Consider the following 19018-nt stretch of genomic DNA (forward strand, 5'->3'; position numbering starts at 1 on the left):
CAAACCTGCCAGTAAAAATGGTTCAAATGGCTCTGAGCACTATGCGACAACTGAGGTCATCAGTCGCCTTAACTAATTAAACCTAACTAACCTAAGGACATCACACACATCCATGCCCGAGGCCGGATTCGAACCTGCGACCGTAGCGGTCGCTCGGCTCCAGACTGCAGCGCCTAGAACCGCACGGCCACTCCGGCCGGCTAAACCTGCCAGTAACAAATCTAGCAGCCCGGCTCTTAATTGCTTCTGTGTCCTCCCTCAAGCCGACCTGATATGGATCCCAAACGCTCGAGCAGTACTCAAGAATAGGTCTTATTAGCGTTTTATAAGCGGTCTTTACAGATGAACCACATCTTCCCAAAATTCTACCAATGAGCCGAAGACGACTATGCACCTTCCCCACAACTGCCATTACATGCTTGTCCCACTTCATATCGCTCTGCAATGTTATGCCCAAATATTTAATCGACGAGACTGTGCCAAGCGCTACACTACTAATGGAGTATTCAAACATTACGGAATTCTTTTTTCCTATTCATCTGCATTAACTTACATTTATCTATATTTAGACTAGACCTGCTGAGGATGCGGCTTTAAACGTTGTCTTTGGCGGAGACGTGGCGTGGCGCCACTCGATGGATTGTGGTTTTGTTTCCGGTTCGAACTGATGAACCCATATTTCATCACCTGTGACTACATTCGACAAAAAACTGTCACAATCAGCCTCATAAACCACAAGCAGTTCCACATAGATGGTCCTTTGTTGCTGTTTGTAGTCTTCGGTTATGCTGCAAGGAACCCAGTGAGCACACGTCTCAGAATACTGGTGGACGAGTTAGTCAGCACCAGTTGTGCAGCGAGGTGTTTGATTGTGATCCGTCGATCACCTCGAATGAGTGTGTCCGCACGTTCCAACATGGCCGCTGTCAGAGAAGGCTGCATCCAGCTGGCAGGTGGGACATGGGGAGGACCTTACTTCAGTGATGACAGACGCCTCGCCCAAAGACTCTCGTCGCTTTTGTCCACCGCCAGGTCCCCACAGGCATTCTACAAGCGCCTAAGAATATCTGTCATCCTCCCGTTTTCCGCCGAAAGAAACTCAGTGACAGCTGTCTCTGCCTGGAATGCACCTGGATTACAGACGCCATTTTAAAGGCTACGTGCAGTGTGTAATGGTACTTGAAGTACGTAACCATTACGGCACCTCACCTCAACCTCTCGATACCAGCAATATTCTACTGTGTTTCTGTAAAGTGGTTAACATATTTCTGATACAACATTCAGATCTGATTTCATTAATGTAGACGTACTTTGATACATCGATTTGTTTATATTGCAATGATATTATTCGTATGTGAATTCTTACTTTTTGTCGCTATGATCTTTGACGTACTTCTAACTCTGATTTTTGGGCGCGTAAGCGATTATTAGAGATTAAAGTCTTGGGCGTCATGTTGAAAAGACGCAAATTGTAGTCAGTTCATAAAATGTGAACTTTAAAAGTGAGGAAGATATTTTCAAGTATGTTTTATATTGTGAAGTGATGTTTTGTGAGCTACGTGGTATTGCAACAAAAGTAATAAAAAAGAAGTGTAAGTTAAATTCGGAGTGCTGATTACTTTTTTACATCACCATTGTGCTAACTTGCAAAAGTTTAATCTTCAAGAATGGTTTATGAAACGCATCTATAAAACTTTTGAATATCGCTGAATAACACCTAGGCCTCTTTGCATCCGAGCTTGGAATCATCACTAGCTAGATTTTCGACGATTGAGCCATGAGTTCACAACGAGACCAGAGTGGGTAACACGAAAAGATGAGTGCCTAGTTTATCCATTATTTCATGAAATGACTTTATTAACTGTGCTCTAATGACACCTGCCACATAATGTAACTTTGTTGTTGCCGGAAAATGCAATATTTAGCAGCGTGAGAAACACTACAATCATAATTAAATTTTACCATTGTTGTGGTAGGGTTGTTAGAAGTGCTGCCACCTATCGTAAGTTCATTAAACTACAGGGACTGAAGCTGGAAAACTCCATGACGTCACACATTTTTCAACGGAGACTGGCGGACATAAAAGGTCTTACATCAGCATACTGTACGCTCCTCGCCCTTACAGCTGACTTGGATATGTCAGATGAGAGACTGTATGAAACTGACGGTACTGTTTTACAGGCCCGTAGTACAATACTATTGCAGTCGACAGTAGTGCAGAGTCGTAATATGACATTATGGTCATTGCTAGAAGTGAATACAGGGAACGCTCTGCTATCGATTAAAACAGTCCAATTGCCGAAAATTAATTAAATTTTGGTAACAGATTGTCAGCAGAGAGCTTACAAGCGGCACAGTCTCAGAGGTGGTGAGGAGTGAATGGTAAGTAAGACTTTGGTCTGTAGAGGAGGGAAGAGAATTTGATCATTTGGTGGAGGATGCGTGTTGGACAGTGCAGCGAATGATACTTCCCGTCCGCGGAGAGTAACTGTGCGAGAGGCAGTGTCGGCGGGGCTCACGTGAAGCAGACCTGGTGTGGAGTAGGGCTTTTGATAAAATATCAATATATCGAATTTTTACTAAAATATCGATATACAGGGTGATTCAAAAAGAATACCACAACTTTAGGAATTTAAAATTCTGCAACGACAAAAGGCAGAGCTAAGCACAATCTGTCGGCGAATTAAGGGAGCTATAAAGTTTCATTTAGTTGAACATTTGTTCGCTTGAGGCGTCAGCGTCAGTTGATGCTAAGATGGCGACCGCTCAACAGAAAGCTTTTTGTGTTATTGAGTACGGCAGAAGTGAATCGACGACGGTTGTTCAGCGTGCATTTCGAACGAAGTATGGTGTTAAACCTCCTGATAGGTGGTGTATTAAACGTTGATATTAACAGTTTACAGAGAATGGGTGTTTGTGCAAAGGGAAAAGTTCTGAACGGCCGAGAACGAGTGATGAAAATGTAGCACGCATCCAGCAATGTTAGAGAATTGGCTGTTCCCTCAGCTCGAACAAGAAGCACAACAATTCATATTTCAGCAGGATGGAGCGCCACCACATTGGCACTTATCTGTCCGTAACTACCTGAATGTCAACTACCCGAGGCGATGGATCGGCCTCCAGGCAGCCCGTGACAGAGCACTTCATCACTGGCCTCGAAGAAGCCCTGATCTTACCCCCTGCGATTTTTTCTTATGGGGGTATGTTAAGGATATGGTGTTTCGGCCACTTCTCCCAGCCACCATTGATGATTTGAAACGAGAAATAACAGCAGCTATCCAAACTGTTACGCCTGATATGCTACAGAGAGTGTGGAACGAGTTGGAGTATCGGGTTGATATTGCTCGTGTGTCTGGAGGGGGCCATATTGAACATCTCTGAACTTGTTTTTGAGTGAAAAAAAACCTTTTTAAATACTCTTTGTAATGATGTATAACAGAAGGTTATATTATGTTTCTTTCATTAAATACACATTTTTAAAGTTGTGGTATTCCTTTTGAATCACCCTGTATATCGATAAAAGCTTTTCCCCAATATGTCGACATCTAAATTGCACTATCCAGCACCGATATGTTTATTTTACATTTTTTTCGGTAAATATATGATGTTATTGTCTTGAAATTATAATAGAACATCTAGGAATTTTTAACATGTTCCAGACCTGTCAGCAACTCTGATAATACGCCAAAAATCCGCCTCAGTTGTGAAATGGTATTTACCCAGGTTTCAGCTAGAGTAATCTAGCCTTCTTCAGAAGCATAAAATCCCCCCCTGCGGGTCCAGGGATTAGAATAGGCCCGAGGTATTCCTGCCTGTCGTAAGAGGCGACTAAAAGGAGTCCCACCCCCTCAATGGGGTCGTTAGCGCCTGCGTCCGGAGACGGACGGTTCCACGACCACTATTTGCGGTCATTTTGCTTTTTCACTTCTCGTTTCTTCCTTCCTTTGGTTGGTTCCTTTCTTTGCTCTTTTCCACCTCTCTGTCTTCCTTACTCTTTCCCTTGTCTTCTTCTCCTTGCCTTCTCATTGCCTTCTTCTCATTGCCTTCTTCTCATTGCCTTCTTCTCATTGCCTTCTTCTCGTTGCCTTCTTCTCATTGCCCTCTTCTCATTGCCCTCTTCTCATTGCCTTCTTCTCATTGCCTTCTTCTCATTGCCTTCTTCTCATTGCCTTCTTCTCATTGCCTTCTTCTCATTGCCTTCTTCTCATTGCCTTCTTCTCATTGCCTTCTTCTCATTGCCTTCTTCTCATTGCCTTCTTCTCATTGCCTTCTTCTCATTGCCTTCTTCTCATTGCCTTCTTCTCATTGCCTTCTTCTCATTGCCTTCTTCTCATTGCCTTCTTCTCCTTGCCTTCTCATTACCTTCTTCTCCTTGCCTTCTCTGGTCTCCGCCTCGGCGTTTGAGACAGTCTGTCCTCTTTCTCCCTCTCTCTCTTCTTTTTCCTCTTCTTCCTTCCTCCCTGTGCGTGCCTGAAGGCCGACCCACGCGTTCGCACGCGTAGCCGGTGACGGGGTAACGCGTAATTCCCCGCCCTGGGTAGACATGTAAGGCACGCGCGTACCCCCTGGTAAAGGCCAGGCCCGGGGAGGGGTGATTGCCTGAGCTGATACCTTCTGACCATGCCGATTGGTCCCTCCGTCTGTTTCTCGGGAGGTGTGACCTGAGGTGTAAACATTCACCTAAGGCGGGAGTGCCCTCTGAGAGGGTCCCCACAAGGAAGGAGCGCGCCATCGGAGACGCTGGCAATCATGGGGGATTCCTCCGCAATGGATTTCACTCCATCTGTCTCGACTTCTGCCCAAAAACGGAAACGTGACCAGCCACCAGTGACAAAAGTACTACTGCCTGCCCCACAGTTCCTCGTCGTTTCTCGATCTGAGGACGGAAAGGATTTTTCCTCTGTCAACCCTTTCGTTATCCAGAAGGGTGTAGATGCCATAGCCGGATCTGTCAAATCTTGTACCAGGTTGCATAACGGTACCTTATTACTGGAAACTGAGAGCGCCTTTCAGGCGCAAGAACTGCTTCGGGCCACACTCCTGTACACGTTCCCTATGCGGGTGGAGGCTCACCGAACTTTGAATTCGTCTCGTGGTGTGGTCTATACTAGCTCCCTCGACGGATTGACTGACGAGGAGATTCAATCATTCCTCGCTGAGCAGGGCGTGACGGCTGTCCATAGGGTCATGAAAAAGGTCAACAATGTTCTTGTACCGACCCGGACACTTTTCTTGACCTTCGATAGTGTTAAGCTGCCATCGCGCATCAAGGCGGGCTACGAGGTTATTTCTGTTCGCCCCTATGTCCCGACACCTACGCGCTGCTACCAGTGTCAGCGTTTCAATCACACTCGACAGTCTTGTTCCAATGCGGCTAAATGTGTCACTTGTGGCAGGGATGCCCATGAGGGTGACTGTCCACCTCCGTCTCCTCGTTGTGTGAACTGTCAGGGTGACCATGCCGCATTCTCCCGCGACTGTCCTGTCTATAAGGAAGAACGCTGTATCCAAGAAATTCGGGTCAAGGAGAAAGTGTCCACCTTGGCTGCTCGCAAGCTATTGGCTAGTAGGAAGCCCACGCTGCTCCCAGCGGGGAAATACAGTACTGTCCTCGCCTCTCCTCGGACTACCAGGGAGGTGGCAACCCAGACATGCGATCTGACCTTCAGCACCACGGTCGTCCGTTCGGCCAGTGCTAAGATCGCGCGGTCGACGTCTCCTCTTGCTCCCATCACCCCACAGACACGAGCACCTTCCTCAGCTTCTGCTAAGACGAAGACATCGAAGTCAGATGCACGGGCCTTCAAGAAGGAACCATCCCGTGCAGACTTCCTCCGTACCTCGACCTCCCAGCCCTCGACCGGTACTTCCACTACACGTCCTTCCAAAAAGGCACATAGGAAGCACAGTTCTCCTTCTCCGCCACGGCGCATTTCTTCTCCTGCGCCACCCAGCGGTTGCCGCCCCCAGGCCGTCATCCGTTTCGCCTGGCCGCACCGCTGGTAGCCGAACATCTGGCCGTTCACCGGCGGAGGAAGCTCCCCCTCCCGGCCATCTTCCCACGATGGCCGATGAACCTATAGACGCAATGGACGATGACTGTCCGCCTACTGATAGCGGCGGCAGTGCTCACTCGAAGCCAGGCCCTCAGCGGCCTTCGAGGTGACCCCTTCTTTCATCTTCCTTTTCTTCTTACGATGGCACTTATTCACTGGAATATTCGCAGCATTCGCTTCAACCGAGAGGACTTGAAGTTGCTGCTCCGCTTGCACCGTCCGCTCGTTGTAGCCCTCCAGGAAACGAAGCTACGCCCATGCGATCAAATTGCCTTGGCACACTACACCTCTGTGCGTTTTGACCTACCCCCTGTGGTAGGTATCCCGGCTCATGGAGGGGTTATTTTGCTGGTCCGGGATGATATTTACTACGATCCCATCACGTTGCACACCGGCCTGCAGGCAGTCGCCATCCGCATTACTCTCCCCACTTTTATATTTTCTATTTGTACCGTTTACACTCCATCGTCAACTGCCGTTACCAGGGCAGACATGATGCAACTTATTGCTCAGCTACCTGCACCATTTTTGTTAACTGGAGACTTCAATGCCCACCGGTAAAGGCATGCATATTCAAATACAGAGATATGTAAATATCAAATGTCCTATATCGCTGAGGCCGGAAAAAGATCCCGAAAGAACGAGACCAACGATGACTGAAGAGAATCGTTGAACGTGACAGAAGTGCAACCCTGCCGCACACTGCTGTAGATTTCAATGCTGGGCCATCAACAAGCGTCAGCGTGCGAACCATGAACCATGAAACATCATCGATATGAGCTTCCGGAGGCGATGATCCACTCGTACACCGTTGACGACTCCACGACTCAGGGGTTTACGCCTCGCCCTGGCCCGTCAACACCGACTTTGGACTGTTGATGACTGGAAACATGTTGTCTGATCGGACGAGGTCGTTTCAAATTGTATCGAGCAGATGGACGTGTACGAGTGTGGAGACAACCTCGTGAATGCATGGATCCTGCTTGTCAGCAGGGGAAAGTTACAGCTGGTAGAGGGTCTGTAAACATCCTGTCCGATTACCTGAATCCATTCATGTCCATTGTGCATTCCGACAGACTTGGACAATTCCAGCAGGACAATGCGAGACCCCACAAGTCTAGAATTGCTACAGGAACACTCTTCTGACTTTAAAAACTTGCAAAATGGTTCAAATGGCTCTGAGCATTATGGTACTTGACACCTGAGTCCCCTAGAACTTAGAACTACTTAAACCTAACTAACCTAAGGACATCATGCACATTCATGCCCGAGGCAGGATTCGAACCCGCGACCGTAGCGGTCGCGCGGTTCCGGACTGAAAAGCCTAGAACCGCTCGGCCACATGGGCCGGCTTAGACACTTGCGCTGGCCACCAGATGAACATTTTGAGCTTATCTGGGATGGTTTGCAACGTGCTGTTCAGAGGCGGCCATGGTACTCTTACGGATTTATGGGCAGCCCTGCAGGATTCATGGTGTCAGTTCCCCCCACCACTATTTCAGACATTAGTCGAGTCCATGCCACGTCGTGTTGCGTCAACTCTGCGTGCTCGCGGGGGCCCTACACAATATTAGGCAGGTGTACCAGATTCATTGGCTCTTCAGTGTAGCTTGTCCATACACAGAATATCCAATAATAAATCAATACTAAATAAATAAATGTCGTGTGACTAGGGCCTCCCGTCGGGGAGACAGTTCGCCGGGTGCAAGTCTTTCGATTTCACGCCACTTCCGCGGTTTGCGCCTCGATGAGGATGAAATGATGATGATTAGGACAACACGACACCCAGTCCCTGAGCGAAGAAAATCTCCGACCCAGCCGGGAATCGAACCTGGGCCCTTAGGATTGCATTCTGTCGCGCTGGCCACTCAGCTACCGGGGACGTGCGTGGCGGAGGGTACCTCGTACCACAACTAAGATGTTCTCTCCCTGTTCCACTCCCAAAGAGAACGAGGGAAAAATGTCTGCCTATATGCGTCTGTACGAGCCCTAATCTCTCTTATCTTATCTTTGGGGTCTTTCCGCGAAATGTAAGTTGGCGGCAGTAAAACTGTACTGCAGTCAGCCTCAAATCCTGTTTCTCTAAATTTCCTGAATAGCGATTCACGAAAATAACGCCTCCTTTCGTCCAGAGACTCCCACCCGAGTTCCTGAAGCATTTCCGCAACACTCGCATGATGATCAAACCTACCAGTAACAAATCTAGCAGCCCGCCTCTGAATTGCTTCTATGTCCTCCCTCAATCCGACCTGATAGGGATCCCAAACGCTGGAGCAGTACTCAAGAATAGGTCGTATTAGTGTTTTGTAAGCGGTCTCCTTTACAGATGAACCACATCTTCCCAAAATTCTACCAACGAATCGATGACGACTATCCGCTTTCACCACAACTGCCATTACATGCTTGTACCACGTCATATCGCTCTGCAATGTTACGCTCAAATATTTAATCGACGTGACTGTGTCAAGCGCTACACTACTAACGGAGTATTCAAACATTACGGGATTCTTTTTCCTATTCATCTGCAATAATTTACGTTAATCTATATTTAGAGTTAGCTGCCGTTCTTTACACCAATCACCAATCCTGTCCAAGTCATCTTGTCTCCTCCTACAGTCACTCAACGACACCTTCGCGTACACCACACCATCATCAGCAAACAGCCGCACATTGCTATCCACCCTATCCAAAAGATCATTTATGTAGATAGAAAACAACAGCAGACCTAGCACACTTCCCTGGGGCACTCCAGATGATAGCCTCACCTCCGATGAACACTCACAGTCAAGGACAATACTGAAACACACATATTTAAAACCAGCAGTATATTTACAATGTGCAGCCGATTTTTTTATAGGCCGGTATGTGCATATTTAATACTTAAACACACAGTTTTAAAACCAGCAGTATTGCAGAATGAGGTTTTCACTATGCAGCGGAGTGTACGCTGATATGAAACTTCCTTGGAGATTAAAACTGTGTGCCCGACTGAGACTCGAACTCGGGACCTTTGCCTTTCGCGGACAAGTGGTGTACCATCTGAGCTACCGAAGCACGGCTTACGCCCGGTCCTCACAGCTTTACTCCTGCCAGTATCTCGTCTCTGGTAGAGCGCTTGCCCGCGAAAAGCAATGGTGACGAGTTCGAGTCTCGGTCGCGCACACAGTTTTAATCCGCCAGGAAGTTTCACCAGCAGTGTTCGAGTATAATGACTTTTCTGGAGACTAGAAATCTACTCTGTAGGAATCAGCATGGGTTTCGAAAAAGACGGTCGTGTGAAACCCAACTCGCGCTATTCGTCCACGAGACTCAGAGGGCCATAGACACGGTTTCCCAGGTAGATGCCGTGTTTCTTGACTTCCGCAAGGCGTTCGATACAGTTCCCCACAGTCGTTTAATGAACAAAGTAAGAGCATACGGACTATCAGACCAATTGTGTGATTGGACTGAGGAGTTCCTAGATAACAGGACGCAGCATGTCATTCTCAATGGAGAGAAGTCTTCCGAAGTAAGAGTGATTTCAGGTGTGCCGCAGGGGAGTGTCATAGGACCGTTGCTATTCACAATATACATAAATGACCTTGTGGATGACATCGGAAGTTCACTGAGGCTTTTTGCAGATGATGCTGTGGTGTATCGAGAGGTTGTAACAATGGAAAATTGTACTGAAATGCAGGAGGATCTGCAGCGAATTGACGCATGGTGCAGGGAATGGCAATTGAATCTCAATGTAGACAAGTGTAATGTGCTGCGAATACACAGAAAGATAGATCCTTTATCATTTAGCTACAAAATAGGTCAGCAACTGGAAGCAGTTAATACCATAAATTATCTGGGAGTACGCATTAGGAGCGATTTAAAATGGAATGATCATATAATGTTGATCGTCGGTAAATCAGATGCCAGACTGAGATTCATTGGAAGAATCCTAAGGAAATGGAATCCGAAAACAAAGGAAGTAGGGTACAGTACGCTTATTCGCCCACTGCTTGAATACTGCTCAGCAGTGTGGGATCCGCACCAGATAGGGTTGATAGAAGATATAGAGAAGATCCAACGGAGAGCAGCCCGCTTCGTTACAGGATCATTTAGTAATTGCGAAAGCGTTACGGAGATGATGGATAAACTCCAGTGGAAGACTGTGCAAGAGAGACGCTCAGTAGCTCGGTACGGGCTTTTGTTGAAGTTTCGAGAACATACCTTCACCGAAGAGTCAAGCAGTATATTGCTTCATCCTACGTATATCTCGCGAAGAGACCATGAGGATAAAATCAGAGAGATTAGAGCCCACACAGAGGCATACCGACAACCCTTCTTTCCACGAACAATACGAGACTGGAATAGAAGGGAGAACCGATAGAGGTACTCAAGGTACCCTCCGCCACACACCGTCAGGTGGCTTGCGGAGTATGGATGTAGATGTAGATGTAGCAGTATATTTACAATGAGCAGCCGTTATTTTTATAGGCCGGTAAGTCGATATTTTTTCGTTGATATATCGATGTGATACTTCGAGGGCCGATAATGGTACTTTTAATATCGATGTATGGGACTCCCCGCTACTTTTAAAACTGTCAACAGTCCCAGTGTGTAGACTATGTGTGTGTTGTCTGTACTCACGTGAAGTAGACCTGGCCGCCGTCGCTCGCGTCCCTCGGCGCCTGCCACGTGAGTGTGACGCGCGCCTTGTCCCGGTTGTCGCCGTGCGTGATGGCGGCGCACTCGGGCAGGCCGTTGGTGTAGGGCGGGTGCTCCTCCCACGTGCCCAGCCACGCCCCCGTGGCCGCGTCGCGCGCCTGCACGAAGAAGCCCCGGAAGGGCTCGCCGCGGCCGCCCTCGATGGTCACTGCCCACCAAAACGAAGGACGTCTCACCACGAGCTCACCTGTGTCCGCGCCAGAAGCCGGCTGCTGTTTGGTCGGTTGGTCGATTCGAGGGAGGGGACCGATCAGCGGGGTCGTCGGTGGCGTCGGATTAGGGAAGGGTGGGGAAGGAAGTCGGCCGTGCCCTTTCAGAGGAACAACTCTGGAATTTATATTAGAACAAATAAGTCCTCGGTCACAAATGTTAAGTCAAAATTGACCAGGTTTAGACGCTACTATGAGCGTTGTCTTCAGAATTAGACTAACTGTTCTAAGACATATTAGGTATACAGGGTGATTCAAAAAGAATACCACAACTTTAGGAATTTAAAACTCTGCAACGACAAAAGGCAGAGCTAAGCACTATCTGTCGGCGCATTAAGGGAGCTGTAAAGTTTCATTTAGTTGTACATTTGTTAGCTTGAGGCGCTGTTGCTAAGATGGCGACCGCTCAACAGAAAGCTTTTTGTGTTATTGAGTACGGCAGAAGTGAATCGACGACAGTTGTTCAGCGTGCATTTCGAACGAATTATGGTGTTAAACCTCCTGATAGGTGGTGTATTAAACGTTGGTATAAACAGTTTACAGAGAATGGGTGTTTGTGCAAAGGGAAAAGTTCTGGACGGCCGAGAACGAGTGATGAAAATGTAGCACGCATCCAGCAAGCATTTGTTCGCAGCCCAGGAAAATCGACTCGCAGAGCTAGCAGAGAGCTGCAAATTCCACAATCAACTGTATGGACAGTCCTACGAAAAAGGTTAGTTATGAAGCCTTATCGTCTGAAATTGGTTCAAGCACTGTCTGCAGCTGATAAGATTAAAAGAATCGATTTCTGCGATTTTATCCTTGCTCAAATGGAAACAGATGAATCTTTCGTTTCAAAGATTGTGTTTAGTGATGAAGCAACTTTCCACACTAACGGGAAAGTCAACCATCACAATGTCTGTATATGGGGCACTGAGAATCCGCGGGAAACAACTCAGTATGAACGTGACTCGCGTAAGGTGAACGTATTCTGTGCCATTCAGCCAATAAAGTTTCTTCGAAGGTGCTACTGTAACTGGACTACAGTATCTGGAGATGTTAGAGAATTGGCTGTTCCCTCAGCTCGAACAAGAAGCACAACAATTCATATTTCAGCAGGATGGAGCGCCACCACATTGGCACTTATCTGTCCGTAACTACCTGAACGTCAACTACCCGAGGCGATGGATCGGCCGCCAGGCAGCCCGTGACAGAGCACTTCATCACTGGCCTCCAAGAAGCCCTGATCTTACCCCCTGCGATTTTTGCTTATGGGGGTATGTTAAGGATATGGTGCTTCGGCCACCTCTCCCAGCCACCATTGATGATTTGAAACGAGAAATAACAGCAGCTATCCAAAGTGTTACGCCTGATATGCTACAGAGAGTGTGGAACGAGTTGGAGTATCGGGTTGATATTGCTCGAGTGTCTGGAGGGGGCCATATTGAACATCTCTGAACTTGTTTTTGAGTGAAAAAAACCTTTTTAAATACTCTTTGTAATGATGTATAACAGAAGGTTGTATTATGTTTCTTTTATTAAATACACATTTTTAAAGTTGTGGTGTTCTTTTTGAATCACCCTGTATAGTACATTAATAAAATTGAAGTTTGTACTTACTGGAAAAGATGCAGTACTTAAAAGTCACACACTAAAAAAGATCTAACAACGAGACGGCACCACCGTGGGGTCGGGGATTTGTCCGAAAATTTGTGTGGTGAAAGAGGAGCCCTAACACCTCACGTGGTTAAAATATTAGGACGCACTACCCGGAAAATGCCGGGAAAAATCGATCCAAAGTTTCTTAGGCGCCTTATGAGTATAAAATGTTAGTCCATTGCCGAGCCGCCGTCTGGTCTAAAGTTTGTGACACATATCGTCATCCTCAGTAAAAATAATCTCATTAGTATCGAGGCTCACATGAGGACGGCACGTTGCAAGATGAAACGTTACCCAAATTTCAGGAAGATGTTTGCTAACATGTTAGACATAATTTTTGAAAAACAAGGCGTAGGGTAATTCTCGATGCCGGTTAGGACACAAATCACATGCAAGACTATGTAGCGAACAAAATACACAACGAATAAGGGGTTACACCTGTTCCTAAGACCGCTCCCGACTTCTCAATGGTGTTATTAACTTCATTATGACGTTTTCATTAATTATTAATTTATGTTTCCTGTGCATCTCTTGTTATCCGTTCGTATGCTCCAAATGACTTTGAGTTTTGGACGGTTATGAATCAAATGACAGAACTGCCATTCTAGTTGAGACAGTCAATTATATATATACGTTTGCGTTTTGATTCTATGCCTCTGTCTGGACTGAAGAGGCTATTGTCAGTTTACTACTTTTGTTCTATTTTGTAAGCTTACAAATGGCAATATATTGAAATGTGTTCTTCAGTCTATTGTAGGACACAATTCGTGTTAAAACAGTTCCAGCACTTTATTATGTTGTTTTTGTGCTTATGTACATATATGGTTGTTTTAATAAAGGAAAAAAAAAAACATGGTTAACGCTCGGACCCTCACGCCAGAGGTCTCGGGTTCGAATCCTACTCCAGCAATTTTTTTTTCTTCTGTTGCTTGCAAAATTGCAGCGCATTGTTACAGGAGAATCGTGAAATTAATTCCCGGGAAGACTGTATAAAAATTCATTCTATAATTCACCGTCAATTATCGTCACCAATATTCCGAGACATGATTCAATATGCCTGGTTTGCCTCAAAATTACCTGAAACTCAAAACATTTTCGTAAATGTTAATGGGGCATGTTTCTGTACAGATTTATTGCAAACGCCCTGTGATTGAAAAAAATCCGCCTTTATATGTTGCACAAGATGTCGCAAAAATTATTGCTTTGCTTGTTTTTACGATAATTACCACTGCAGTCCTTGTTTATAATTATTATATGTATAAAAACTAAATGTTTCACAATCGACTTTGTTATTATGATTAAAAACCCAATGTTTCTCCTCATATACTATACAATTAAGAATGGAAAACCCACCGCCATGAATTGTGTTATTGGAAAAAAAGAAAATAATTTTTATTCAATAATCTAAATCATTTGTTAACGATAATGTAGGTTTCGAAAACTTTCTGAATAATTGGTGGAATAACAAAAGAAAATGAAACAAATGGAAAAAAGTGCTGGAGGAGGAATCGAACCCGAGACCTGTGGCGGAAGAGTACGAGCCCTAAACATCTAGGACAGACCGCGGCTGGGCGATGGACTAACATTTTATACTCATAAGGCACCTAAGAAACTTTGGATCGATTTTTCCCGGCATTTTCCGGGTAGTGCGTCCTAATACTTTAACCATGTGAGGTGTTAGGGGTCCTCTTTCACCACACAAAATTTCGGACAAATCTCCGACCCCACGCTCGTGCCGTCTCCATGTAAGCCGGAAAGGCGACGTCATGAATAGTTGCGAGATGGCGAGCCGCTAAGGGCTGCTCGCACTTTAGTGAACAAGGGTTGCAACAAGACTGAGGTGCCCACTTTAGAAAGTGTGGGCAAGTAAACATGGTGTTGCTACGAGCGCCATCTAGTAGCCGCAGAAACAACTAGGCTACTGTGCATTCAAAATTAGACACATGAAATTGTGATGCAGCTGATTGAGGCATAACGTAAGCACTAATAATAGGATGAAGTTACATATTTATATGCTTTAAATAGAGGTACATTTTGTAACGTAAAAAACGTTAGTTATGACATACAAGAAAACAGCAAAGATGTGACAGGAAAACAACATTTCGGTAAACTGCATGAGGAAATCTGAATCAAAGATCAAGCAATGGCTTTATACAGCCGAAAAAGTTTTTATTTCGCAGTTGCAGCTGTTCGTAGAGAATGAGGCCATCATGACGAGAGAGGTGTTTGAAAATCTCCAATTCCTCTAAGACATCTAACCTACGCCCCTTCTTTTCGGTATGCAGAATATTGTTATCGCCTATGGCTTTAGGCACGTGTCCAGTAATTAAGAGATGATCGGCAAAGGATGAATTTAGGGGACTGGTGCCCTTCTTTCTCAAAAGATGTTCTTTACATCTGATGGTGAAAGCACGTCCGGTTTGCCCCATATAATAGGAGGAACAGGTATCGCAGATGATCTTACAAACGCCAGAACTTTCTGTAGGGGAGCGAATGGATTTCAAATTATGAGTGAAATTTCTCTTTAGATTATTATTAGTAGATAAGGCAACATTGCAGTTGTATTTGTTGCGAGGCATGCGCTGAGTCTGATAGGAAATGGGTCCTACGGAAGGAATAGAAAAACGTTTTTTTTGGGTTAACTTCAGTGCATGAGGTGTTGAGCGTGGTAGTTCATTCTTTTTTAGGATATCGTCCACTATGTTAGGCGTATATTCATTATTGACTGCTATGGTTTTAAATAAATTAACCTCCTCATTAAACTTTTCTATTGAAAGTGGTATGGAGGTGGCTCGGTGGACGGCAGAGTGAAAAATGTCCATTGTTTGAGACTGTGGATGAAAAGAGGAAGCAGGCACGATTTGGTCAGTATATGTTTCTTTTCTTTTTTAATATGTGACTTGTAAGTACTGCATCTTTTCCAATCAGTACAAACTTTAATTTTACACTCCTGGAAATTGAAATAAGAACACCGTGAATTCATTGTCCCAGGAAGGGGAAACTTTATTGACACATTCCTGGGGTCAGATACATCACATGATCACACTGACAGAACCACAGGCACATAGACACAGGCAACAGAGCATGCACAATGTCGGCACTAGTACAGTGTATATCCACCTTTCGCAGCAATGCAGGCTGCTATTCTCCCATGGAGACGATCGCAGAGATGCTGGATGTAGTCCTGTGGAACGGCTTGCCATGCCATTTCCACCTGGCGCCTCAGTTGGACCAGCGTTCGTGCTGGACGTGCAGACCGCGTGAGACGACGCTTCATCCAGTCCCAAACATGCTCAATGGGGGACAGATCCGGAGATCTTGCTGGCCAGGGTAGTTGACTTACACCTTCTAGAGCACGTTGGGTGGCACGGGATACATGCGGACGTGCATTGTCCTGTTGGAACAGCAAGTTCCCTTGCCGGTCTAGGAATGGTAGAACGATGGGTTCGATGACGGTTTGGATGTACCGTGCACTATTCAGTGTCCCCTCGACGATCACCAGTGGTGTACGGCCAGTGTAGGAGATCGCTCCCCACACCATGATGCCGGGTGTTGGCCCTGTGTGCCTCGGTCGTATGCAGTCCTGATTGTGGCGCTCACCTGCACGGCGCCAAACACGCATACGACCATCATTGGCACCAAGGCAGAAGCGACTCTCATCGCTGAAGACGACACGTCTCCATTCGTCCCTCCATTCACGCCTGTCGCGACACCACTGGAGGCGGGCTGCACGATGTTGGGGCGTGAGCGGAAGACGGCCTAACGGTGTGCGGGACCGTAGCCCAGCTTCATGGAGACGGTTGCGAATGGTCCTCGCCGATACCCCAGGAGCAACAGTGTCCCTAATTTGCTGGGAAGTGGCGGTGCGGTCCCCTACGGCACTGCGTAGGATCCTACGGTCTTGGCGTGCATCCGTGCGTCGCTGCGGTCCGGTCCCAGGTCGACGGGCACGTGCACCTTCCGCCGACCACTGGCGACAACATCGATGTACTGTGGAGACCTCACGCCCCACGTGTTGAGCAATTCGGCGGTACGTCCACCCGGCCTCCCGCATGCCCACTATACGCCCTCGCTCAAAGTCCGTCAACTGCACGTACGGTTCACGTCCACGCTGTCGCGGCATGCTACCAGTGTTAAAGACTGCGATGGAGCTCCGTATGCCACGGCAAACTGGCTGACACTGACGGCGGCGGTGCACAAATGCTGCGCAGCTAGCGCCATTCGACGGCCAACACCGCGGTTCCTGGTGTGTCCGCTGTGCCGTGCGTGTGATCATTGCTTGTACAGCCCTCTCGCAGTGTCCGGAGCAAGTATGGTGGGTCTGACACACCGGTGTCAATGTGTTCTTTTTTCCATTTCCAGGAGTGTATTAATGTATTATATACCTAATATGTCTTAGAACAGTTAGTCTAATTCTGAAGACGACGCTCATAGTAGCGTCGGAACCTAGTCAGTTTTGGCTTAATATTTGTGACCGAGGGCTTATTTGTTTTAATATAATTCTGACAAGGTCACCGAACCTTAGCAGCTATGTTCAAAGTTTTTAAATTCTGGAATTTGCCTGAAGCGACATGGGAAACCTAAATCAGGCTGGCCGCCCGCGGGTGTGAACAGTCGTCCTCTCGAATGCGGGGCGAGCGTGCTAATCACTGTGCCACCTCGCTCGGTAAGTTTTATTATTTATTTATTTTTATGTACACGTCAAGTTCCGTAGGAACAAATTGAGCAGCAAATCTCCAAGGTCATGGAACGTGTCAGTACATGAACTTACAACATAAAAGTAATAAACAGATAAAAATAAATGTTCATGAACCTGAAAACAAGTCACTCCATAAGTTTAAGTAAACGCTATCAGCAATACAGTAAGAATCAACTTAATTTTTCAAGGAACTCCTCTACAGAATAGAAGGAGTGACCCATGAGGAAACTCTTCAGTTTCGATTTGAAAGCGCGTGGATTACTGCTAAGATTTTTGAATTCGAGTGGCAGCTTATTGAAAATGGATGCAGCAGTATACTGCACTCCTTTTTGCACAAGAGTTAAGGAAGTCCGATAGAAATGGAGGTTTGACTTCTGCCGAGTATTAACCGAGTTGTTGTTGTGGTCTTCAGTCCTGGGACTGGCTTGATGCAGCTCTCCATGCTACTCTATCCTGTGCAAGCTTCTTCATCTCCCAGTAACTACTGCAACCTACATCCTTCTGAATCTGCTTAGCGTAGTCATCTCTCGGTCTCCCTCTACGATTTTTACCCTCCACGCTGCCCTCCAGTATTAAATTGGTGATCCCTTGATGCCTCAACACATGTCCTACCAACCGATCCCTTCTTCTAGTTCAGTTGTACCACAAACTTCTCCCCAATTCTATTCAGTATCTCCTCATTAGTTAAGTGGTCTACCCATCTAATCTTCCGCATTCTTCTGTAGCACCAAATTTCGAAAACTTCTCTTCTTGTCTAAACAATTTATCGTCCACGTTTCACTTCCATACATGGCTACACTCCATATAAATACTTTCAGAAACGACTTCCTGACACTTAAATCAATACTCGATGTTAACAAATTTCTCTTCTTCAGAAACGCTTTCCTTGCCATTGCCAGTCTACATTTTGTATCCTCTCTACTTCGACCCTCATCAGTTATTTTGCTCCCCAAATAGCAAAACTCCTTTACTACTTTAAGTGTCTCATTTCCTAATCTAATTGCCTCAGCATCACCCGACTTAATTAGACTACATTCCATTATCCTCGTTTTGCTTTTGTTGATGTTCATCTTATACCTTCCTTTCGAGACACTGTCCATTCTGTTCAACTGCTCTTCCAAGTCCTTTGCTGTCTCTGACAGAATTACATTGTCATCGGCAAACCTCAAAGTTGTTATTTCTTCTCCATGGATTTTAATACCTACTCCGAACTTTTCTTTTGTTTTCTTTACTGCTTGCTCAATATACAGATTGAATAGCATCGGGAAGAGGCGACAACTCTGTCTCACTCCCTTCCCAACCACTGCTTCCCTTTCATGGCCCTCGACTCTTACAACTGCCATCTGCTTTCTGTAGAAATTGTAAATAGCCTTTCGCTCCCTGTGCTTTACTCCTGCCATCTTCAGAATTTGAAAGAGAGTATTCCAGTCAACATTGTTAAAAGCTTTCTCTAAGTCTACAAATGCTAGAAACGTAGTTCTGCCTTTCCTTAATCTTTCTTCTAAGATAAGTAGTAGGGTCAGTATTGCCTCAGGTGCTCCAACATTAACCGAGTGAAAGCTGCTTATTCTTGGGAGTAAACTAATATTGGTAACAAGAAACGACGATAAGGAATATACATATTGAGAGGCCAATGTCAAAATACCCAGACTCGTGAACAGAGGTCGACAAGAGGTTCGTGAACTCACACCACCTATTGCCCGAACCGCCCGTTTCTG

The 19018-nt window shown here is 46.1% G+C and overlaps 1 protein-coding gene across 1 annotated transcript in view; it reads right to left on the bottom strand.

The window, feature by feature from the left end:
* LOC126428279 (putative defense protein 3) overlaps positions 1-19018 on the bottom strand; it is a 147032-nt gene that overhangs the window by 96117 nt on the left and 31897 nt on the right. Inside the window, exon 3 of the mRNA XM_050090191.1 lies at positions 10677-10902. Within this exon, the coding sequence (XP_049946148.1) occupies positions 10677-10902 (226 nt within the window). The remainder of the gene's footprint in view (positions 1-10676; positions 10903-19018) is intronic.

This window comes from Schistocerca serialis, chromosome 12, assembly GCF_023864345.2.
Source record: "Schistocerca serialis cubense isolate TAMUIC-IGC-003099 chromosome 12, iqSchSeri2.2, whole genome shotgun sequence".
NCBI classification, from domain to species: domain Eukaryota; kingdom Metazoa; phylum Arthropoda; class Insecta; order Orthoptera; family Acrididae; genus Schistocerca; species Schistocerca serialis.